Source organism: Halichoerus grypus, chromosome 6 (assembly GCF_964656455.1).
Source record: "Halichoerus grypus chromosome 6, mHalGry1.hap1.1, whole genome shotgun sequence".
In the NCBI taxonomy this organism is placed as follows: Eukaryota; Metazoa; Chordata; class Mammalia; order Carnivora; family Phocidae; genus Halichoerus; species Halichoerus grypus.
This window is the reverse complement of record NC_135717.1, coordinates 25,067,146-25,091,082: the sequence shown is the minus strand read 5'-3', so window position 1 is coordinate 25,091,082 and position 23,937 is coordinate 25,067,146. Positions and strand designations below refer to the sequence as shown.

At 44.8% G+C, this 23,937-nt stretch overlaps 2 protein-coding genes and 1 long non-coding RNA gene across 4 annotated transcripts in view; 1 reads left to right on the top strand and 2 right to left on the bottom strand.

The window, feature by feature from the left end:
- LOC144382283 (uncharacterized) overlaps positions 1-11,867 on the bottom strand; it is a 24,989-nt gene extending 13,122 nt beyond the window's left edge. For both annotated transcript variants that reach the window (XM_078074757.1, XM_078074758.1), the window contains exons 1-6: positions 11,808-11,867; positions 10,793-10,912; positions 9,158-9,320; positions 8,095-8,163; positions 5,931-6,018; positions 2,695-2,826 (exon numbers count right to left, since the gene is read on the bottom strand). In XM_078074757.1, the coding sequence (XP_077930883.1) occupies positions 2,695-2,826; positions 5,931-6,018; positions 8,095-8,156 (282 nt within the window). In that variant the 5' untranslated portion in view covers positions 8,157-8,163; positions 9,158-9,320; positions 10,793-10,912; positions 11,808-11,867. The remainder of the gene's footprint in view (positions 1-2,694; positions 2,827-5,930; positions 6,019-8,094; positions 8,164-9,157; positions 9,321-10,792; positions 10,913-11,807) is intronic.
- The window catches only part of LOC144378826 (uncharacterized), a 71,433-nt gene that overhangs the window by 25,706 nt on the left and 21,790 nt on the right, over positions 1-23,937 (top strand). The window lies entirely within an intron of this gene.
- On the bottom strand, positions 10,808-23,937 carry LOC144382027 (acyl-coenzyme A synthetase ACSM1, mitochondrial-like). Its single transcript, XM_078073995.1, has 6 exons — positions 23,317-23,937; positions 20,438-20,589; positions 19,852-19,953; positions 12,983-13,110; positions 11,808-11,907; positions 10,808-10,912 (listed from the first exon to the last, which is right to left on the bottom strand). The coding sequence occupies exons 1-6, from the start codon at positions 23,360-23,362 to the stop codon at positions 10,808-10,810; spliced, it is 633 nt and encodes a 210-aa protein (XP_077930121.1). The 5' UTR covers positions 23,363-23,937.

Sequence of the window (23,937 nt, the reverse complement as noted above, 5' to 3'; positions counted from 1 at the left end):
TAAACTCTAGGCAAGACCCCATTTTGACACCATTAACATATTTCCCCATTCAAAAGTTTTACAGGATGAGGAGAGGCTGAGGCCAGCCCCCAAATCTTGCCAGGATATTGGAATCTCACCACGCTATCAACAAGCCAGTTGTTAGGGGAAAGTCCATCAGTGGAGGGCAAACAGAAAACCATGGTGATTCCTGTAACTTCACATGTTGCTTAGGAATCTCTGAGTTGCTCTGGCCCTTGTCACCCAGCCCCACAGGAAGGGGAAGTGAAGAGACAGATGAGCACAGCAAAGACCTCAAAGTTTTGTTTTCCTTTTTTTAAAAATTTTTATTGTTATGTTAATCACCATACATGACATCATTCGTTTTTGATGTAGTGACCCATGATTCATTGTGCATAACACCCAGTGCTCCATGCAGAACGTGCCCTCTTTAATACCCATCACCTGGCTAACCCATCCTCCCACCCCTCTCCCCTCTAGAACCCTCAGTTTGTTTTTCAGAGTCCATCGTCTCTCATGGTTCATCTCCCCCTCCGACTACCCCCCCTTCATTCTTCCCCTCCTGCTATCTTCTTCTTCTTTTTTTCTTAACATATATTGCATTATTTGTTTCAGAGCTACAGATCTGTGATTCAACAGTCTTGCACAATTCACAGCGCTCACCGTAGCACATACTTGTTTTCCTTTTGAAGGGAAGGTTTCTCCATTGGCAGGGAAGGGGGGAGGTTCCATTTAGAAATAACCTCAGAAGTTTTCTGTTCTTCTTAGAAAGGTCTGCCTTCAAGTGAAACTATGTCCCCAGAGCCTAACTGGGCCTTTCCCAAAGACTGCAATAGAGGTGAGGGGGAAAGTCTCCACTCCAATGCAATCTCCTCCCTGTCTCACCTGGGAGTAAACTCAGTCTAACCCCACACAGATGAGTAGACAACCTCACCCTAACGTCCTATTTACCTCAGTTCCTTTACCAGAACAGGAGATCTAGCTTTCAACACAACCTCACAAGGCATACTAGAGGTAAAAACCACGCCAGCAAGCACTAGAATCACACTACCTGAGGCATCTAAGGCAGAGACGATGGCATCGGCAGGCTGGGAATTTCAAGTCCCTTCCATACCTGATCTTGGATCTAAGCAAAAAGGGGGCAGTAGGAAGAAGAGATGATGAATGTAAGCAGAGATATGAAACTCTAAGATTTTACCGGGATGCTGGACAACACCATAACAGAAATCAAGAATGCCTTTGATGGCTTCATTAAGAGACTCAACATACCAGAGGAAAGAATCATTGTGCCTAAAGAATTTCCGGCAGAAACTTCCAAAAAGAAAAACAAAGACAAAAATTAAAAAGACAGCACAGAAAATCCAAGACCAGTGGGACAATTACAAATCGTGTAACACACACATAATAGGAAAACAGCAGGAGAATGGACAGAGAGACAGTTGGAGCAATAATGACTGAGGATTTTCCTAAATTAATATAGCCACCAAATCGCAGATCCAGGAAGCTCAAGACAAGGAAAGCAGGATAAATACCAAAAGAAACACACAAACAACTAACACCAACGATGCCTAACCCAGAATGTTCAGTCACAGGTCCTTAAAGACAAAGAAACAATTCTGGAAATCTGGAGCAGGGCTTGGGTGTGGGTGGTGGAAGGGGGAAGGAGAGCAGTAACCCTTACCCAAGAGGAATAAGGATAAGGACTACATCACACTTCAGAAACCTTGCCACCAAGAAGGATGAAATGTTTAAAGTGTTCAAAGAAACATCCAACTAGAAACCTGTGGCCAGTGAAATGATCCTGCAAAACACACTACAGAGGAAGGAAAACCGTCGGGGATAATGATGGGAATGACGTCAACGGTAAAGGTGTCAATTCTCCAAAAGACATAATAATTTCTCATGTGCATGCATTAACAACAGAGTGTCCAAGTACATCAGGCAGAAACTGAAAGAATTGCTGATGGAAACAGACGAATCCCTATTATCGCTGGGGAATTCAGAATCCTCTATCAGTCATTGACAGATCCAACAGATACAGAAATTCCATGAGAACACAGGTGAACTGAAAAGCATCACCGATCAGCTGGATCCATTAACATCTGCAGAATAATCCATTCAACAACCCAAGGAAAGACATTCTTCTCAAGTTCCCATGGAACATTCACTAAGAGAGGCCATATTCGGGGCCATAAGATACATCTGAACAACCAAAGGAAAAGAAATCACAGGAAGTATGTTCTCAGACCACAGACGACTCAAACTAGACATCAAGCACCGAAAGATAGCTAGAGAATGACCCAAAAATGGAGATGAAACAACACACTTCTAAAGAACACATGGGTTGGAGGGCAGGTGGGTGGAGGGATGGAGGAAAGAGGTGAAGGGGATTAAGAGTACACTTATTGTGATGAGCACTGAGAAATGTATAGACTTGCTGAATCATGTTGTACACCTGAAACGAATACTACACTGTTGGCCAATTATGCTTGAACTTTAAAAAAAAAAAAGAACATATGGATCACAGAAGGCACTGCAACACAAATTTAAATCTATTTCAATCTAGGTGATCATCAAAATTGATGTATTAGAGGGATATTTCTATTACTGAATGGATACAAAAGGTCCAATGACTATAAAATTTTCTGCTTATGTATGAAGAACAGTATATATAAGCTACTTTAGTATACTTACAGCGAGGATGGTTCTCCAGATATAAATGAGAAGGACACAAACTCCCAAGGGGGCAGTGATAATGGGAAGTTTCCATAGAACTCCAACCCCATCAGGGCCAAGAGGGAAACGGCCAGGCACAACATGGACAAGCTGAAATAACACGTGAGACAATGAGGAATCTCAAAGATTTACAATGTCTCTGTCCCAAACCATCAACTTTACAAACCCTCAACCAGCCTCCCCCAGGTAAGCACAGCTCTCAAGTGCCTCCCCACGGAGGAGAAGGAGCACAGAGGAATTCCAAAGGAGCAGGGGCAAACTTTTGGGAGTGATGAGTGTGTTTACTATCTTACTGTGCTGATGGGTTTCACTGTGTTTACCTATGTAAATATCAACAAACTCTATTCTTGAAAAAGGTGTTGTGATCATATATACATTATAGAACACTGAAGCTGTAGGAAAAATCTAATAGGCAAATCTGAAGAGATTTGATTTTGCCTACAAACACATTGCAAATAAATTTTCTATAGCTAACAGAACTTAAGAATTTATAAGCCCACATAAAATAGACAAGAGAAGTAAATGTAAACTTACAGTAGGTAAGAAGTCACTGACTTCTATTGTACATCCATGAAGGACCTGGATAAACTCCTCTGGAACCTTTCCAAAAATATGCCCGAAATTTATGGAAGAATGAGAGAAAGCAAGAATAAAAAAGGTACTAGAGATATAAATGAGAATGTTCTATGGACAGATGTTTATCGATAAGGACATGAGTGAGAGAGAGACAGGAGGCTTCTATTAGAATAATATGGGATGAGTATTTCAACAAAAATAAATTACAATTATTGCTTAGTTTCTGAAAACAGTGATGTTTTCTTTCAATGCCCACTTTGCTTCAGAATCACAGCCCAAAATGTCAGATTTCAGGGGTACATGAAGATTTTCATGATCAGGTGATCTTGTTTCTTTTGATGATATCTGTGACATTTTAAATTACTTGAACACCTATCTCCAAAAGCCAGTGAAAGGCATTCATGTTCCTATTTCTCAGTATTGTAACTAAATCAGTCAAGACCAACTCTAAAATTTAATTTTTTAAAAGATTTTATTTATTGATGTGAAAGAGAGAGAGAGCATGAGCAGGGGAAGGGGTAGAGGGGGACAGAAAAGAAGACTGCCGGCTGAGCAGGGAGCCCAAGCAGGGCTCAATCCCAGGACCCTGGGATCATGACCCAAGGCTAAGGCAGAAGCTCAACTGACTGAGCCACCCAGGTGACCATGAAATTTCATTTCTAAAAGAATACAAAATTCCTGGATATGGACACCAAAACAAAGAACACATCTCATTTTACAAAAACTGGACTTCCAAGTATTTTAGGAGACGAGACGCTCACAATGCAATTCATACTCATTCACACCAAGCTTGAATTGCGTGCAAACACAACTCTCTAGAAAGTACCCCTGAAATCTATAACATTGTCATCTTCAGCCCTCACAGCTGAGGTCACAAACATGTGTGCTGGTGGGAAACATACACAGTCTTTGAACAGCCGCTGTCTGAAAGAGAACATTAGCTATCTGCACAATGGTTGATCATGGGGATCAAATGCACAAAAGACAGAGGCCATCTTGTCACAAATGGAAAACACCCCCAGTTGTGGCCACGTGGTACGTCTGGCAGCTGTCGGGATGCTGACCAGTAGCTGATTCTTAACTAGATGACATCCAATGGGGCCAATAACACTGGCTTCTAACAGACAATGGCCATGAGCAGGTGGAGGAGGGAAATGCGAGACCAGGTAGTTTATGCAAGAGCTCAGAGATGAGGGAGGGTGAGAAAGTCCAAGTGATCTATGAGATGCAGCCTCGGTAGAGGGGGATATTTCCAATAAAGACTACCAAGAAATTCCCTCCTTTGAAGACTCAAAAGAAACAGAATCGAGTCTCTTTTGACTGGAGGTATTCATGTGGGATGAGTCTGCCTCAACACTAGGGTCCTTCCTGACTACTCCCACTTTGCAGAGCCCTCTCTAAGAATCTGGTGTAGGCCGGATCTAAAGAAGTCTGCTTATTTCTAGGGTGTTCCCTGTCTGTCTCTCTCTCCTGACGGTAAGGGTTTTATTTTTTAAGGAGTGAAATATCACACTAGGAACCAGGTATTTCTTTATATTGGGACAATCCTAAGGACATTCAGGAGCTTTTGACTTTGGGGAAATCAACACTCTGTACATACTGGGCCAAAGAATGGATAACAACTCATTCGCTTCCTGATGACATCAATCCATCAGATTTTCCTGGGACAGACGTCCCAGCAAGATGCGGTCACTTAGTCTCTGCTGGGCTTCTCAGGGCTCCCATGGACCTGGTGGGACACAGAGTCCCTGGGGACAGCCTCCGAGCCCAGAAGGAAAGGGCTGACTCAGAAGTTGTTACAAGTCAACCAACCAGGAAGCACAGAGCACAAAGGACACTTCACTGTTTAACACTTGAGTCCCAACACCAATGCTTAAGATACCACTGTTCCCAGGGCTGCCAAACTTCACAAATATGAACAATGTGCTGATATGAAATCAAAGTATGTAGAAGATGGACCCTAAACATACAAGGCTTGCAGCAGGATCTTCACTGGGCTTCCAGGAGCCAGTCTAATACCCGTAGCTCCTAGACATTAGCATTCCTGACATTTTCAAAGACAAGTTGAATGAGATCTAATGTACATATCATACAAGCCCCCTATTGAAGACAAAGAGCTCAATGGCTTTTCATATCTTCTCAAATCCTTCCTTCTTGACACCATAAGCCTAGTATTTTCAGGTTTCCATCCTGCCAGAGCTGCTCTTTTTGGACCAAGCACACAGACAGGACCCAGAACTTGATGTGGACGGCTGTGGCCCCAGCCCCTTCAGGCTGACCGAGAAACCTGCCCTGCGGTCCTCGGTCTTCAGGAAGAACTGCAGTTCTTCTCAAGTTCCCACCAAGGACCCCATGAAAAAACTATTATTTCACCACCATGTGAAAGAACCCAGGAGGAACGAAGACACCACTAGCAGCTTTGAGTCACCGGGTGGCTCAGTCAGTTAAGTGACGACGTCTTGGTTTGGATCAAGTCACGATTTCATGGTCCTGAGGCTGAGCCCCTCTTCAGGCTCTGGACTCACTGCACAGCTGGCTTGGGATTCTCTCTCTCCCTCCCCCTCTGCCCTTCCCCCCCACACCTGTGAAGATACCAGTGAAGTGCCATGTTTACTCACATTTGGGTTTGGGGAACCGGGACAGCGGAGCAAGAGCACCAGGAACAACAGCCTCTGCACCTTCATGTCTTGGTCCTTCCAAGGGGTGCTGGGGCGTCAGGGAGGAGGTGGAGATGGGGGGTGGAGTGGAGGTAGGGGTGGGTGGGGTAGGGAGGGGTGGGCAGGGGTGGGAAGGGGACAGGGTTTTAAGGAGGGTTGGGAGCAGGGTAGAAGTAAAGGGTGGGATTGGGGAAGGCGTTTGTCAGGAGAAGAAGGGGTCAGCGACGGTGTCAGGGTCAGAGTAAGTACTCGAGGGGAGGTTCAGAAAGGGTAGTAGGTCAGCAGGTTAGGAAATCACTAGGTCAGCAGGAAACAGTAGCAGGTGAAGGGATTGGAGGACGATACACTTTTCTCCAAGCCTTGCCCTGGTTGAACCGTTCCTTAGCAACCCAGAGGCTTTATACTCTCTCTCAGCCAGTCATCTGCCTTTGCCCCTGCTAGATCATAATGGACACCCCGCGTGACCTCATACTTAAAGAGCCCCTTCCCAACTGGCGCCCCACCACGTGCCATCCCAATAACAGGTCCTCTCTGGAACTTTGGCCATCCTTCTTGTTTCTGCTCCCTCCCAACCCGGGTCCCTGTTCCCCTCTTCTGGGCGCTATCTCCTTCCTTCCAGAACTCCCATCCTAGAGCCATTGGCTGAACAACATATAAAGCAAAGGAGGACAGAACTGCAACAACAAGCAAATACACACGCAGAGTGGGAGGTTTCAACCCTCTCTCAGTGACTCAAAGCACACAGAACATCCATAACATGTAGACCTTGATAGCAAACCATCTGAATCCCACAGCTATCTCCGTATGTCTGTCCACATCCATATACCACTGTGGAGGACACATTAACTTTGGGCATATAGGATACACTTACAAAAATGCACCCGATCTATTTTGGCCATAAGGGACATTTCAGTACGTTTCAGAGGCATGAAATCACACAGAGCATGTTGTGGTAATATAATGTGCTAGAAATCATGGCTAAAAAGCTCACTAGAATTTCCCATATGTTTAGAAATTGAGAAGTACCTCTATAAATAAAATAGGAGTAAAGAAATCCCAAAGAAAAAGCTACCTTGGAACCGAATGAAATAAGCATGAGAAAATTGTAATCAAGTATGTCTTCTGGGCTGGTATATCCTGGGATATTAGTATGAGAAGACTGTATGGCCTCAAAATCATCCCTAGTTGACGGAGACATTTTAACACCTCAAACAGCGGTAGATCTGTCACTTACCTATGTGACCCTGCTACACACTAGCTTGGGCTTTACGTTATGAACCTCACAGGGGAAACAATCCAAGCTGACTCTCATGGGATCTCTTGGGACCTCCAGGAATGAGAGTATTTTAAGAGAAAACATTCACCAGCTTCTCTCCTGGGGAATCCAAGACAACACCCAGAGAGCTGGCAGCTCCAGGTGTGCTGGGCGGGGAGAGCCAAGCAGGTGGGCAGGGCCAGGGACCCAGGTGACTAGACAAACCCCCTGTGATCATCTCTCTTGGGCCCTGTCCTGAGCCGAACTTCCTAAACTGTTTCTCTCTAGGACTAACATAATGTTTCCCCAACTCATTCAGGCCCAAGGCAGCTGAAAATCAATGCTCTACAAACCACCACTTATTGTGTCAATTTCTTGTCAACAGGAACCATTTTAGCACTGCTAAAATAGGAACGCAGTATCTTGAACATAAATATAAAGAAACCATAAAAAACAAGCAAACAAAAACAAAACAAGGAGAGCAAAACATTTGTATGAAATTCTGTTTAGATGCTGCTGCCCGCCTCCAGAGCCCCAGAGTTGCGCGGTCCTGGTTATAGAAGGAGAGACCAGCTACAGAAGGGGTGGAGTCAGACTAGCCCAAAAGTGAACGGGAGAGAGGCCCAGCCTCTAAGGGGGACTAGGGAATTCCAGGAAGGATGGCCGGGGTCACCCTGATTATAAGTGGAACAGGGAGCAGGGAAAGAAGAAGCAGTGAACAGAGTTTGGGGGCCTCGAATAGGTGAGATCACTCGTGGAGGTGAGGAAGTGTCCCCAAAGCCAGCGTCAGCCTCCCGTCTACGAAGCCCTTCGTGGCCCCTGGAAACAGGGCCGGGAGCCTAGAGTGTGACATCCAGCTGTGCTGCTTACCAGCTGTGTGACCCTGGGCTGGTTTCCTTCAGTGAGCTGGGGGCGTCCAAGCCTGTGTCCATAACTGTGCTGAGGACAAGAGGAAGCCACGTGCTGAGCACCTATGGACATGAGCAGCAGCATCTCCATGGGGCAAGTGCCTTCCCAGATGCGGTGCCTCACGTCTCACAGCTGTTAAAGGCGACACTGGTGACAAGCACAGGTCCCTCCTGTTTCAGGCCTGTGCTAAGCCCTGCCCTTTGCACACATCATCTCTCAGTCTCCAGATGGCAGGAGGACCTCCTAAAGTGCGGGGAGAGCTCCGGGCCCCTGGGGAGGCTGAGGGATTCCTGGGCCCTGGGGAAGGGTGAGTGATTGGGGGACCCTACGGAGGGCTGGGGAACGGAGCTCCTGGGCTCCATGGAAGGAATGGGGGATCGGGCACCCCGGAAAGGGCTGGAGGAGTCTTGCAGGATTCCTGGGTCCCCACAGGGCAGATCCCTCCCACACCTAAGCTGGTGCAGGCTGGGACCTGGAAGCAGCAGCATACAGAGGCAGCAGGTCCATGGGATGCTGGATGGAACGGAGAGGAATGGTCTGGCAGGCAAGTGGAATCACCAGGCTGGGCTGCCCTCGGCGCCTTCCCCCTTCCCCAGCCACCTCACTAGCTCTGGCCCTGACCTCACTCTCCAGCAGGGCATGGGCAAGCCAGGCAGAGGTGGACACCTGGGCCCAAGGAAGGGTCCCTCCTCAGACCTCTGTGTTGTGCTTGTTGAACAGACAAAAGGAGTCACCCAGGGCCCCTGGAACCAGGGGGGAGAATCTGGCCCCAGAGTCCTCTCCAATGGGGCTTGGGGAGAATCATGGAGGGACAGCATTTAGCACTGGTTCATTCACAGAATAAAAGCACAACACAAGTCCCCTTGGATGCTGATGTCAGTTCATTACCCCAGCCACATACTGGGCGCTCACTCGGGGACTTGGAAGCAGGAGAGTAACGGATAGTAATTTAAAAGAACAAAAATGCTGGAATGTGAGCATTCCTGATGCTCTTAAAATCAATGTCCAACACTCCCCTCCTCACCCTCCCCATAGTGAGGAAACTGAGGCAGCCAGGGATGTGGCGAAGAAGACACAGTGGTTTCTGAGGCTTTTGCTGATTCCATCTGACCAAACTCCTTGTTCCGAAGGTCACTTCTTTTAATCTTGCCCGTGACGGTTTTGGGCAGCTCTGAGACAAATTCCACCTGGTCAAGGATAAAGCAAACCCATCCCAACTTAGTCCTGCTGTCATTTCTTACCAATGCCCCAGGCTCCTCCTCTGCCCCTGCACAGTCCCCCAGACGGGCTGGCACCATGTGGTGGCCCCAATAGGCTCCACCAAGGCATGTCAGGGTGTCCCCTGACCCGGGAAGTTGGATGCAGCCCTGTGACGTGCTCTGACCAGTGAGATGTGAGTGGGAGTGAGGCGTGCCACCTCGAACAGAACACTTGGGACAACTGGGTCTGGCATCCACTCTGGCCATCTCTTCTAGCACCTGGCAGTTACCTATGGTGGGTGCTCCTTTATCCTGGTCCCAGGAAGACCATGCGGACATGTGGCAGGAGCAAGAAAGATACTTCCCTAGTAGGAGCCACTAAGACGAGGGGCTCCTAGTTCCTCACAGTAACATCAGCCCATCCTAACTGGCATGCAGCCTCCAGTCTACTCTCTAGGAGGCAGCAGAGCCTTACATGTGAAGGACGAACTCTGTTTTCAGATACACTGGCTTTGAGTTCAGCTCTGCCCTTTTCTTCAGTCCAACCTCCGGCCATTTACTGTGAGTCTCTCAGCCTCCCCCATTTCCAGTCTGTCAAATGGATGCTTATGCCATCTCAGGTTTGGGGGGATTAAATGAAATAATACATGTAGAGCTTTGAGTCCAGCCCCTGGCACACATGTTCAATAAATATTAGCTATCTACCTTTGGGTAAACACTCAGAAAGCACAGCAATGTATTATTACAAAAGAAAGACACGTTAAATTTTTCACCCATGTATCCTTGCAAACGTGGTTTTTCAACAAGTCAGATAACATGTATATTTATTCACAGCCTGCTTTTTTTCTCTTAATAATATATTTTTGTGATGTTTTTTATGTTACAAATAAGAGATCTGCATCATCTTTTTAAATTATAGGACAGCATTAATTACCACGAATAATTTAATCATTTCTCTATTGTTGGACATTTTCATAGTTCGCACATGGCACTGAAAACAAATGAGGTAGAAAAAAAACCTCTCAGAATGTATTTTATGCTACAATAAATATTATTTTGTTAACTTTTGTTTGTTATGTATCTATATATGTACTGGGCTTCAATTTAGAATATATTTCTTACTACAAATAATGTTTTTTACAAGTGTGGCAGTTGTTGACTTGAATGTCTTTTTCACATTGTGAAAGATTTCAAATAACCTTCTTGGATATTTCTAGGCTCTTGGCTGATTTTTTTCTGTAGGTTTTTTGTCAGCCTTTTTGTTTTCTGACACAGGATAGAGGTTTCCAGGATTAAGATGGATCTCCCCTAAACCCCTAAGTTGAATGCTTCTTCGGTAGAGAAAAATGCTCATTCCATGGGCTACATCAGCTTCACCTCAGCGACCCTAGGAGATTTGGGGCAGCAGAGCCCAGGGCCCACTGGAGGGGACCAGACCCCATCCCTCTGCCCTCACTCACCTTCCTGGGGTACTTCTACGGGGCTGTCACTGACTTCACATGCTGCTGCAGCTCCTTGGTGAGCTGGTCCCGGCCATGGGAGAGGAATTCCGGGGTCAGGACAATAAATGCCTTCCCCACCTGCAGCACAGAACCAGAGTGGAGGCTCAGGGGGAGTGGCAACCAAGTGTAGAGTCTAAAAAGTCAATGTGTATTAAGTAAATGGAAAAACAAGTTGACAGTTGAGCCCCTGGAAAAGAACAGGACCAGTGTCCATACTTCCAATTTCTACTCTCTGCCTTGGAAAATTACTTCACCTCCCTCAGCCTCCATGTCCTTCTCTGATGTGGGGACAGCACGGCTTCATTCCTCAGGGCATGGCTCTCAAGATTCATCGAGATCATTCATATAAACCACGAAGCTCGTTTCAACTGATTTTTATTCCTATCATTATCATCACCATTTTCCCTATTATTGTAGGTAGAGTTCTGTGGGCATTAAATCAATGGTGGTGATTAACTACGTTCCTATTATTCATGTCGCTTCTACAGGGCACAGGGCCTTGTCCAGAGTAGGTGCTCAGCACACAGTGAATCAATGAATGCTTGCTCTGGAGCCAGACTGCTCAGATTCCCATTCTGGCTCCACCACTTAACAGCTTTGTGATCAGGCAACTTATTTAATCTCCTTATGCTTGTTTCTTTCCCTGTAAAAAAGGGTCTCAGAGTCCTTAATTAATGAGGTTGCTGTGAGGGGGGTGAAATGAGCCGGCAGGTAGGAAGGGCTCAGAAATTAGGAGATGGGCAGCAGTAGCCCCAGCTGCAAGCCACACTCACAAGCATCATGTTCTGTCACACATGGTTGAGGCCACACTGCTCTCTGGTGGCCACACAGTGTAAATGCACATGCACACCCCGGGGGGGCCCCCCTCCACCCTAGGTCCAAGGTTGGAGAGACAGGACCGGGAGGAAGGTTTCCCCGCACCTGCCTTGGTGCCCACACACAGACACAATGACCTCTGTGTCCTCCTCCTTACCTCCCTTCGAATTGGGTCCAGGCTGCTCACCACAGCTGATTCAGCCACAGCCGGGTGTTCGGCCAGAGCATTCTCCACCTCTGCGGGCCCGATGCGGTACCTGCAGGATCAATGGCTCCTTGGTTTCTGAGTGGCTGCCAGGGCCGGGTGACCCAGGCCCTCAAGTCTCATGTTTTGGAGGGTCACCTCGTCCCTTGTCACATAGGATAACTGTCACAGGAAGCCAGATACCTGTGCCCTGGCTCTGTCATGGGCCCCAAACGTGAAGAATGGGCACTCTGTGCTGAGAAATACAACACTCACATGCTCCCCAGAGTTTCTCACCTCACTGTCTCTGCTCAGGGAGGAGGGTGAATGTTTAGTCCTCCCCGAGCTCTGGGGCTGGGCTCAAGCAGCTTCCCTTGGCATGAAACCTAGTAGAAGCCTCGGCCTTTATCTTAAACATTCATGCAAATTCTGCATACTCTTCCCCATTATATTAGCATGTTTTAGAAATTTAAAAGGTAAACACACTCAACTTCCCTGAAATATCCAAGAGAACTTGTTACTCTGGTACAATGTGTCATTTTTTTTTCTTTCCAAATCACGTTAAGGTTTAGGGACAACTGACTTGGAGCCAGACAGCTTTGGTAAATCTTGGTTGTACCCAGCACTCTTTGAAACTTTAAGGAACTTTATTCACTAGTCAGTAACCCAGTACCTTCATCTGTAAAATGGGCAAAATTGCATCTACCTTCTAGCATTGAGAGCTGGGTTATATAAAGCACTGCAGAGTGTGCGTCCCCATAGTAAGTGCCTCATAAAGGTTTATGTTGTTGTTATCTATTATTAAAATTTTCAGTGATTGTTGTGTCCCATTAGAGGAGCCAAACATAGAGGAAGCTTCCTCAACCAATAAGGGCCTAAGTAACGTCTTCCTTCCAAATTCCTTAAATTGCATAATGTCTCATTATGGTTCGCCTTGCAGACCTCTTGAACTACATTTTGATAGACTTTTCTGGATGCAGGGCTTGGGGGAGGTACACAGGTATCCCCAGAAAAGGGCCCCATGGACAGAGCTCTGTTCAGAGTTAGACTGAGCTAACCATCACCAAGCTTGGATGAATGTCAGAACAAGCTAGATCCCATGAGGCATGTGAGGGTGATGCCTCCCGGCTCAGGTCAGCCATACCTACCCAGAGGCATTGATGATGTCATCGTTCCTCCCCAGGAACCAGATGTAGCCCTCTTCATCCATAGGTGCTCTATCTCCAGAGTTGTAAAAGTCCCCACACTCCACTTCGGCTGTCTTTACTGGGTTGTCCTGCAAAGACAACAATACCCCTTTGTTGAAGGCAATGAGTTTAGAGATGATGAGCCACAACCTGGTGCTCAGATCTGGGTCTGGATCCCGCTCCTGGCTCTACTTGGCACCTGGGCAAGTTTTGTAATCTCTCTGAGTCTACTTTCATTATATCCAAGTACTCAATGAACACTACTTGTCAATTAGTGAACAATATTGAGCCAATTTTAAGGATAATTTCTTAAAGTAACAACTCACTTTTGTGTGGCATTCTAGTATAACAAAATTTCCACTAGAACATGGACCCTGTGTATTTTATTTATTGTTCTCAGCTTAGCATTCACATAGTGCCTGGACAAATGAGAGGTGTCAATAAACTTTTGTTAAATGAATTTCCTTCCCAAAATACTACCTCATCTGATCCTCCCAGAAAACCTACAAGGCTTTTATTTTTCTAATTAAACTGTTTATTTTAAGATCATTGTATATTTGCAGGGTACCTGGGAGGCTCATTCGGTTGGGCAGATAACTCTTGATTTCTGCTCAGGTCATAATCTCAGGGTTGTGAGATCGAGCCCTGTGTAGGGCTCTGCACTCAGCATGGAGCCTGCTTGAGATTCTCTGTCTCCCTCCGCCCCTTCCCTAACTAATGCACACATGCATGCATACATGTTCTCTCTCTCTCTCAAATAAATAAATAAATCTTTTTTAAAAAGACAATTATATATTTGCATGCAGTTATAAGAAATAACACAGAGAGATCCTGTGTGTCACTTACTCAGTTTTCTCCAATGGTAGCATCTTGCAAAACTACAGTTCAATATCACAACCAGGATATTGACATTGCTACAGTCCACCAATCTCACTTAGATCTCCCAGCAGTTTACTTTTACTTTTTTGTGTGTGTCTACGTGTATTTTATCAAATGTGCATCCCCCACCAGAGTCAAGTTACAGAAGACTCCCGTCATCCTGAGGATCTCCTGTGTTGCTCTTTTATATCTACACCCATCTCCCTCATCTTTTCCCTCCCTCCAAATCCCTAAGCCCTTGACAGGGACTGATCTATTCCCTAGTTTTATAATTTTGTCACTTTAAGAATGTTACATAAATGGAATCCTATAGTATGTAATCTTTTGGGACTAGCTCTGTTTTTATTTTTTTCACTCAGTATAATTTTCTGGAAATTCATCCAGCTTCTTATGTTCATCAATACTTTGTTCTATTTACTGCTAAATGGTACTTCATGTTATGGATGGACCACAGTTTGGGTGTCAACCCATTGAAGGGCATCTGGGTTGTTTCCAGTTTGGGGCTATTGTGAATAAAGCTGCTCTCAACATTCATGTGCAGGTTTTATGTGAGGCTAGATTTTTATAGGCCATAACAGAAGAAATGAATGCTCAGAGAAGCACAATAACTCACTCAAAGTCACTCAGCTGGTCAGTGGTAGGGTTGGTATTTGAATTTAATTCTTGCTCCACAGCCTTTGTACTCAACCACTAAGCAATGTGTTGAGATCATCCCTCTCATGAAACATGAAATGATTTGAAAAGGGTCCAGGAAAAAAAAATTAAAAAAAAAACATTGAATGACATCCCATTTTAGGTTCCCTTCCAATTGTTCTGATTGTATTAAGGAGACTGTCTGACATGTTTTTAAAAGCTCTGGAACTATCAAGAGTAAGGTTCAGGACTGGAGCTTTTAGTGGGAACAGGGTTTAGCTAGAATTCAAGAAAAACTGTTTTGTTTGCATTGTAGTTATAGTTATAATTGCCTTCTGTTTTTGGCAAATCATACTGTTTTCCATTTGTGATACCGATTAACTTTTTAAAAAACATATGTTTTATTTTTTTAAAAGATTTTATTTATTTATTTGACAGAGAGAGACACAGCGAGAGAGGAAACACAAGCAAGGGGAGTGGGAGAGGGAGAAGCAGGCTTCCCGCGGAGCAGGGAGCCCGATGCGGGGCTCTATCCAAGGACCCTGGGATCATGACCTGAACCGAAGGCAGATGCTTAACGACTGAGCCACTCAGGTGCCCCAAAAAACAGATGTTTTAAAGTAAAATAATGATTATTGTGTGCATCTGTTCTAACCCCTTCAGGGGGCTGCCTGAAGGACAGGTGCAAGGAACTCACTTTATGTAACTCAGAAAAAAGCAACAAGCACGGCTCATAGAAGCTACCAGGCAAACTACAAAAGTGAAGTTGCCTGAGGTAAGAGATTATGGGTGGAGATATACAACAGACCATCAAGGTCTGGGGGAGATGCTGGAGTGAGTTTTTGGGGTTTTTTTGTTTTTTGTTTTTGAAATTAGGATGTTCAAGACAGCTATATGCATGGGGGAATTAAGACAGCCATGAACATGCCTGGGCAAGATGCATGCTCAGCAAAGTCCTGAGAAAACCGTAAGCTTTCATCTCAGGCTGATCCCTAGGCTCAGAGCAAGTCCAGCTAAGTGGTGAAGGAGTATCCCAGCACAGAGCCAATCTGCACAGTGGTTGTTCTCTCTTCTTTTTTGGTTGGTGATGTTTTTCTTTGTTCATTTGAGCTCCTGCCCCTCAAGGAAATCTCTGTCAAAACATTAACTGAACACGAGCTAAAGGATCAGAAACCTCAGTAATCACACATGACAAACAATAGTCTTTAAAGAATCTGCAAAAGTACCACAACAAAGGACTACGATAGCCTTCAACAGTCCAAAATCAAAAACAAAACAATGAAACCCCAGCAACCTCAACCCCCAGGGAAGTGGGAGAATCTGATTTCTAGAGTTCACTCATATGTGGAATTTAAGAAACAAAACAAATGAACATTGGGGAAAAAAGAGGGGAAAGCTAAGAAACTGACTCTTAACTGTAGAGAACAAAGTGATGGTAACCAGAGGGGAGGGGCAGGGGGATGGGTGAAATAGGTGATGGGGATTAAGGAGTGCACTCCTTAGGATGAGCACTGGCTGATGTATGTAAGTGATGAATCACTAAATTCTGTACCTGAAACTAATATTGCACTGTATGTTGACTAAGTGGAATTTAAATAAAAACTTGGAAGAAATAATAAGTCAAACGTGTTAAATGATCAAAAACTAAGAGAAAAAATGAACAAAGAACTAAAAAACAGAAAAAATTATATATGGACAAAAGAAATTAAAAAATGATTCTATTTAGAATAGCAACAAAATGAATATAATACTAAGAATAAATTTAGTCAAGAAAGTGAAAGACTTGTACACTGAAAAATAAAAATTTTTGCTGAAAGAAATGAAAGAAGGTATCAATAAATGGAAAGACATACTGTATTAATTGGAGACTTAATATTAAGATGACAATACTACCCAAAGCCATCTTCAGGTTCAATGCACTCCCTATCAAAATCTCAGTGGTATAGAAATATTCATCCTAAAATTCATATGAGATCTTGACGGATCCCAAATAGCCAAGACAATCTTTTAAAGGGAGAAGAAAGTTCTTCTTTTCAGGGAGAAGAGCTTACACTACTGATTTTTAAACTTACTGCAAAACTATAGATTTCATATGAAATCTTGACGGATCCCAGATAGCCAAGACAAACTTTTAAAGGGAGAAGAAAGTTCTTCTTTCCAGGGAGAAGAGCTTACACTACTGATTTTTAAACTTACTGCAAAACTATAGATTTCATATGAAATCTTGACGGATCCCAGATAGCCAAGACAATCTTTTAAAGGGAGAAGAAAGTTCTTCTTTCCAGGGAGAAGAGCTTACACTACTGATTTTTAAACTTACTGCAAAACTATACTGGAAATAATCTAAATGTCTATTAAGAAATTGATGGATATACAAAATATGGTACACCCATACAAAACTGGCATAAAAAAAAAAAAAGACACATAGATGATTGGAATAAAATAGAGAACCCAGAAAGAAATCCTCACATATATTGTCAATGGCTTTTAGGCAAAAACGCCAAGACCATTCAGTGGGAAGAGTCAATCTTTTCAACAAATGGCACTGAGAAACTTAGATGTTCAGATGCAAATGAATGCAGTTACCTTATACACCATATACACAAATTAACTCAAAATGGATCAAAAACCTAAACACAAGAGCTAAAATTCTGAAACTCTTAGAAGAAAACATAGGGGGAAGTCTTCATGATTTTGGATTTGACAATTATTTATTGACTATGACACCGAAAGCACAGGAAACAAAAGAAAAAAATAGATAAAATGTTCCTCATCAAATTTTTAGAATTTTACTTGAAAGGACACTATCAAAAGAGTGAAAAGACAATGCACTGAATGGGAGAAAATATTTGCAAAGCATATATCTTATGAGGGGTTCATATTCAGAATATATAAAGAGCTCTTACAAATCAACAACAAAACAAACAACCCAATTTTAAAAATAGGCAAAGGACTTGAATAGACAATTCTCCAGAGAAGGTACACAAGTGGCCAATAAGCACATGAAAAGATGCTCAACATCACTAGTCATTAGGGAGATGAAAATCAAAACCACAATGAGATACCACATCACATGCCGTAGAATGACTATTATACACACAAAACAAACAAGCAAACCTGAAAAGAACAAGGTTTAGCAAGGATATGGAGAAACCGGAACACTTGTACATTGCTGATAGAAATATAAAATGGTGCAGCCACTGTGGAAAACATTTTGGCAGTTCCTCAAAAAGTTAAATATAGGGGCGCCAGGGTGGCTCCGTCATTGGGCGTCTGCCTTTGGCTCGGGTCATGATCCCAGGGTCCTGGCATCAAGCCCCACATCAGGCTCCCTGCTCAGCGTGGAGCCTGCTTCTCCCTCTCCCACTCCCCCCTGCTTATATTCCCTCTTTCACTGTCTCGCTGTCTCTCTCTCTCTGTCAAATAAATAAATAAAATCTTTTAAAAAAAAGTTAAATATAGAATTACCATATGATGCAGCAATTCCACTTTCAGGTATATATCCAAAAGAAGTGAAAGCAGGAACTCAAAACGGATACTTGCACACCAATGTTCATTGCAGCATTATTCACAGTAGCCAAAAGATGGAAATAATCTAAATGTCTATTAAGAAATTGATGGATATACAAAATATGGTACACCCATACAATACCATTCAGCCTGAAAAAAAATGACATTTGGTCACATGCTACAACATGGATGAACCTTGAAAACATGTGCTAGGTGAGATAAGCCAGACACAAAAGGGCAAATGTTGTAAAATTCCACTTAATAGAGGTAACTAAAACAGGCAAATTCTTAAAGCCAAAAAGTGTATTAAAGGTTACCAAATGCTGGGGATATGAGGAGGAGGGGGGAGTTATTATTTAATGGGAACAGAGTCTCCATTTGGGATGGAAAAAATTTCTGGAGATGCATGGTGGTAACTGTACAATGTTGTGATTTACTCAGTGCTGCTGAATTGTATGCTTAAAAATGGTGAAAAGGGTAAATTTTATATATTTTACCTCGGTAAAGAAAAGAAAGGAAAAAAGCAAACAAATCTCAGTGGAGGAGTGACAACATATAGTCAAGAGAGCATGTGAAATGGGGTATATATCTACATAGGTGTGGGCATAGAGGAGGACATCTTTGTAAAATAAAATATGTTATTTCCAACTAAAAAAAAAACTGATGTTGCTCTGGACCATCCCAGTTTAATTTAACCAGAATCTCTATGGTTGGATCCAAGAATTATTTTTTTAAATCTTCTCAACTGATTCTAACATACAGGCAGGGTTGAGAACCACTGATCTATATATCTGTTACTCTGTTTATTTTCTCTTTTATCCAAGCCTAAAATCGTACTACTGTGAATTAAGGCTAGGGCCTGCATTATTTGCTTTTGGTCAATAATGGCACAAAAGGAGCAGCACCACCCACCCCCAAGGCATAGAGTGAGGCCAACAGGGACACCAACGGTTGTTCCTGTGGAGAAAGGAGACGGGTCTGAGATCAACTTCAAGGTCTGTCCACTCTCCCCTGACAATCTCGGAAGCTGAGAATTTGGTCAAGAGTTTCAGGTTTCCTTAGAGCCTGTCACAGTTTTATGTAATCCCTGGATCTTACGTAGGGTTTGGGAACCAAAAAGATGTGGGTTTGAATCCTAGACCTGCCATTTATTTGACGTGGGGAAAACATACAAAGCTTCCGATCTGCAGTTTCTTCCTCTGTGAAGTGGGGGCACCACTGTCCTCTCTGGAGGCTCAGCAAGGTTAACAGATTTGTGCACAGCCTGTTGGTAAGTGGGACTGTAGGATCTGAACTCAGTCAAAGCTTCCTGCATACTCAACCTCAAGAGATCATTGGACGGGCGCCTGGGTGGCTCAGTCGTTAGGCGTCTGCCTTCGGCTCAGGTCATGATCCCAGGGTCCCGGGATCAAGTCCCACATCGGGCTCCCTGCTCAGCGGGAAGCCTGCTTCTCCCTCTCCCACGCCCCCTGCTTGTGTTCCTTCTCTCACTGTGTCTTTCTCTGTCAAATAAATAAATAAAATCTTTAAAAAAAAAAAAAAAAGAGAGATCATTGGAACCCAAGTCTGGGGTGCTTCTTTCTACCCTGTCAGCACTTAAGTGTCAGACGGTTTCGGACAGGAAAGGATGTGAGAACACACTAGGAGCTTAGAGATTAGTTAGAAGAGGCTTCATTGAGTTGGAGTGACTGAAGGGAGGTGTGAAGAAGGCTCGTGTTGCGGAGTTGTATCCACCCCCTTAGCACCCACACTGCTCCCTGAAGGGGTTTTGGGGGCCTGGAAGTGGGCAGGTGAGGATCACCACTTACTTCGTAGCCCATGAAGAGGCCAATGGGCTTGGTGGGCTTCATCCTGATGCCAGTGTTGCCTTCAGTGTTGAACGGCAGGCTGTTGCCCTTGTCGTCAATGATCTGGAGCAACAGGCGTGTGAATCCCACCCTGCAGGGTCACCCCAACACGCCTGCCCCACCCACACAGTACCGGACTATTTGTGTGACACTGGTGAGAATAAATGGGGGGAGGAGCCCTGTTGGGAAATAGATTACAGCTGTCAGAAGAGTTTGAAGTCAGGAAGTGGTGAAACCCAAGTTATGGGTCTACTGGTCTCATGGACATGCAGACGTGGCAAACGTGTCTTCAAGCTAGAAAACACAGATCAGGGAAAACTAGAAGCACCAGCTGATGGAGAGAGCTGCCAGGGCTCCCTCCAGGTGCTCTGGTCCCATCTGTTGTGTATGAGGCTTCCGGCTGCCAGGCTGAGCAGCATTCATGCCCAGGATACTGCAGTTCTCAACTGAAGCCTCCCCAGGAAATCGGCGGGAAAACAGGAGGAGAGGAAGAAGGACAACAACTGGGGTGGGGGTGGGGTGGAGTGGGCACAGCTGGTTCTGTCACCTGGTGTCCCACAATTGTCCAATCCCAGCTGAGCCCTAACTGCACCCAGCAAATGCCTTTAGGACCAGACCTGGACGTCGAAGGCGGGGGATGCCTTCCCCGATGGAACCCGGCTTGATCTTCATTCCACGGAGAGTGCCACAACTTACTCCCTATTCATAAAAGAAAGAAAATGGGGTTGGTCAAAGAGTCCAGGCTGATTACAAAGCATTAAGAACCACACACAGCATCCTCACTCATCCATGTCATTCGATGCTATGCAAAGAACCCTTATGGGGAAGCTAGAAGGCCCAGATTCTAGGTGCAAGGCATTGACCCAATTCTGGTCAGCAGATATTCACCACACCTGACATGGACTGGGCCTGTGCTAGCTCCTGGGGCTACCCGGTCCAGTGGGAGGGGCCAAAAAAGAAGCAAAGGGGTGAGCCCGGGGCTGTGGGCATGTAATGTGAGGTGTGGAGTACGCACTGTATGTCAGACATGTGTCCGTTTGTTAGAGGAAGGCCATGACATCATTTAACATTGACTCAGGCTGTTAAACAGTGATAGGAACACTGTCTCAACGACTCAGAGCTGTGCTGAGAATATTCAGATTGTGTTGTCCCCTCTGCTAGGCAACTGCCCCACCCCCATTTATCTTCCTGATGAACTTTATTCCTCCTTTATGGTACTCTAAAATATCTTTCTAAAGCTAAGCCAGACCAGGATTTGAATCTTTTTTTTTTTTTCTTTTTAAGATTTTGTGTGTTTATTTGAGAGAGAGAAAAACGAGAGACAGAGTAGGGGTGGAGGGGGAGGGGCAGAGGGAGAGGGAGAAGCAGACTCCCCAGCTGAGCAGGGAGCCCAATGCGGGGCTCGATCCCAGGACCCCAGGACCACCACCCAAGCCAAAGGCAAATGCTTAACCGACTGAGCCACCCAAGGATTTGAATCTTGACTCCAGCTATGTGCCAATTAATCCCCTTTCATCTTCTCCTCTGTAAAGGGGGGTAATTACAACACTTAGCTCTCATAGTACCTGTGAGTGTGTGGAAAACTCTTCACACAGTGCCTGGCACACCAAGTTAGTTCCATAAACAGTTACAACTAGCTATTATCCTGGCCCCAAGAAAAGTCAGTTGGGAGATTCTCCTTCTGTAGTATTTCTTCCCACACTTCCATTGTAGCCAACAGAGCATTATACTTCTTTTTTTAAAAAATATTTATCCATTTATTTTAGAGAGAGAGAAAGAGCTCAAGAGTGCTTGAATGGGGTTTGGGGGGCAGAGGGAGAGAGAGTCTTAAGCAGACTCCCTGCTGAGCATGGAGCTCTATGCGGGGGCTCAATCCCACGACCCATGAGATCACCACCTAAGCTGAAACCAAGAGTCGGAAGCTCAACCCACTGAGCCAACCAGGAGCTCCCAATTATACTTATTTTTGCTTGTCTGTTTCCCTCAGTGGATAACAAGCATCCTGAGAATAGAGATTGCCCCATTCATCTCTACTATCCTAGCATCTAGGGCAACACTTACTTAAAAACAAGAGTAACGGCAAGGTGAGCATGTACAAGAGGTTGGACATTGTAGCCAGAGCTTTATATACTTCCTTTCATTTCCCTTATCACAACCCAGCGAGACTGGGTTATATTTCCATTTTGGAGACAGAGAAGCAGAGACTCTGGAAGGTTCAATGCTATGCCAATGGTCTTGAAGCCTGTAATTGGCAAGCTGAGATTTGAACTGGGGTCTGAGTTCCTGAGAGGGAAAGCTCTTTCTCCTTTGCTGTGTTGCTGCTCACAGTACAGGCATGTGGAAAATGTTCCACAGATGAGTCAGTGGCTATGAAAATACTTTGTGAAATACAGCACCACCTGGGTATAAGGCAGTATTCTGTTGTTGCAAATAGTTGATACAAAGGAACCTGAATCATGGGTATATTGTAGTTCTCATCCCACCCTCCTCCTTGTCCAAATATAAACTATGAACCATACAAGAACTAACCTAAAGTCTTAATATTTCTTAGGCCTGGAAGCAGACCAATTAACTGATGATTTAAAAGCATATTTTTTTGCAAAAAAGTCAGACAAGTATGTGAATTGAGGCTAAAATAGTCATTTTGCTCCAGCTCCTGAGGTGGTAGTCATCTGTCTGTCAGTTACAGGGATAACAAGGAGGCTGGGCAAAGTGGCCCAGCAACAGAAATGACTTGAGAATTGTGTTGGAAGAAAGATACCTGCCCCTGCCCCTACTATCATTAATAACGTTTTTGTGGTTCAAGACATGCCTGATACTCTGAATGCCCTGTCACCTGGCTAGTCAGTGATGCCTTTGGGAGTCACACTGTGTGTGTGTGTGTGTGTGTGTGTGTGTGTGTGTGTCTGTGTGTGTGTGTTGGTATATACAGGAAGTTTCTGCTCCCTCCCCCACTCTAGCTAGTGTCCCTCAATCAAACCTGTGTGCTGTCCACGTGAACACCAGAAATGAACTGCTGGGGCCAGCTCCTGGCTGCCTGTGGTTGCCACCCTAGGAAGGGATGAAGTAGGCAGGACTTGCAGATGGTGGGCTCCATGTAACTGGAGAGAACCTCCCATCCCGCCACCCTTCCTGGGCTCCCTAGAGCTAATGATCACAAGGATGGTAGCACCATGTCCTTACACCCCTTTTCAAAGTTTTGTCCAATAGTTTTCAGTACATTGGCCTCTTGACAAACTGATGAGCTGTGAATTGTCTTTGTGCAAATTGATTTGGGGCAAATTAGCCTAGAATTCTGAAGCCTCCCATTGGCTTCAAGCAATGCTGTGAGCAGAGTGGGGCCTCTGCACATACATGGTTCAGCTCGTCTGCTGGGCTCAGTGGCTCAGCACATCCTGACTGACCAAGAAAGTACCATCTACCTACTGTTTCTGACTGTCCGTAGACCTCGTAGAGCAGAAGACCTGTCCATTTTCTCCACTGCTCTTGATCCTCCGGCAGCAGAGCCTCCCCGCCAGCACTGCAGTGCTCCAGGGTAGGGAACCTGAGACTTAGGGGAAGGCAAAGTGACAAGAGAACTTGCAATCAGGCCTTGGATGTTCTGCCCCAGGCCCAGAGTGTTAAGAGCTCAGAGCCTCGTCATCTGGATCATTCATGCTTCTGCTTCCTCATGTTCTTACTTGCCTTTTGGGCAATTTGCTGGTGGTCAAAGCCAACTGGAAGTCACTCACTTCCTGTCAGTTCATGTTAACTCTTCTGGCAAGGGCTGGGTGGTGGTGGTGAGGCTAATGGGTTTGGATCAAAGGTTTGGATCAACTTTGGAAGTTGACATAAAAAGATGGCAAAGATGTATTTATCAGACCTTGTCTTCACATTCTCCGTGGCTATGAGGGGTATTTTATAAACTGTAATGTGATGGGGGATAAAATCCCAAGAGCATGTTAGGATGCTAACAGAACTGCATTGCCTTCTCTGAAGGGTAGGGTCATGTGAATTGAAGGGCTTTTGTATTTCTGAGCAGAGAATGCAAGTTAGAGGGTAGAAATG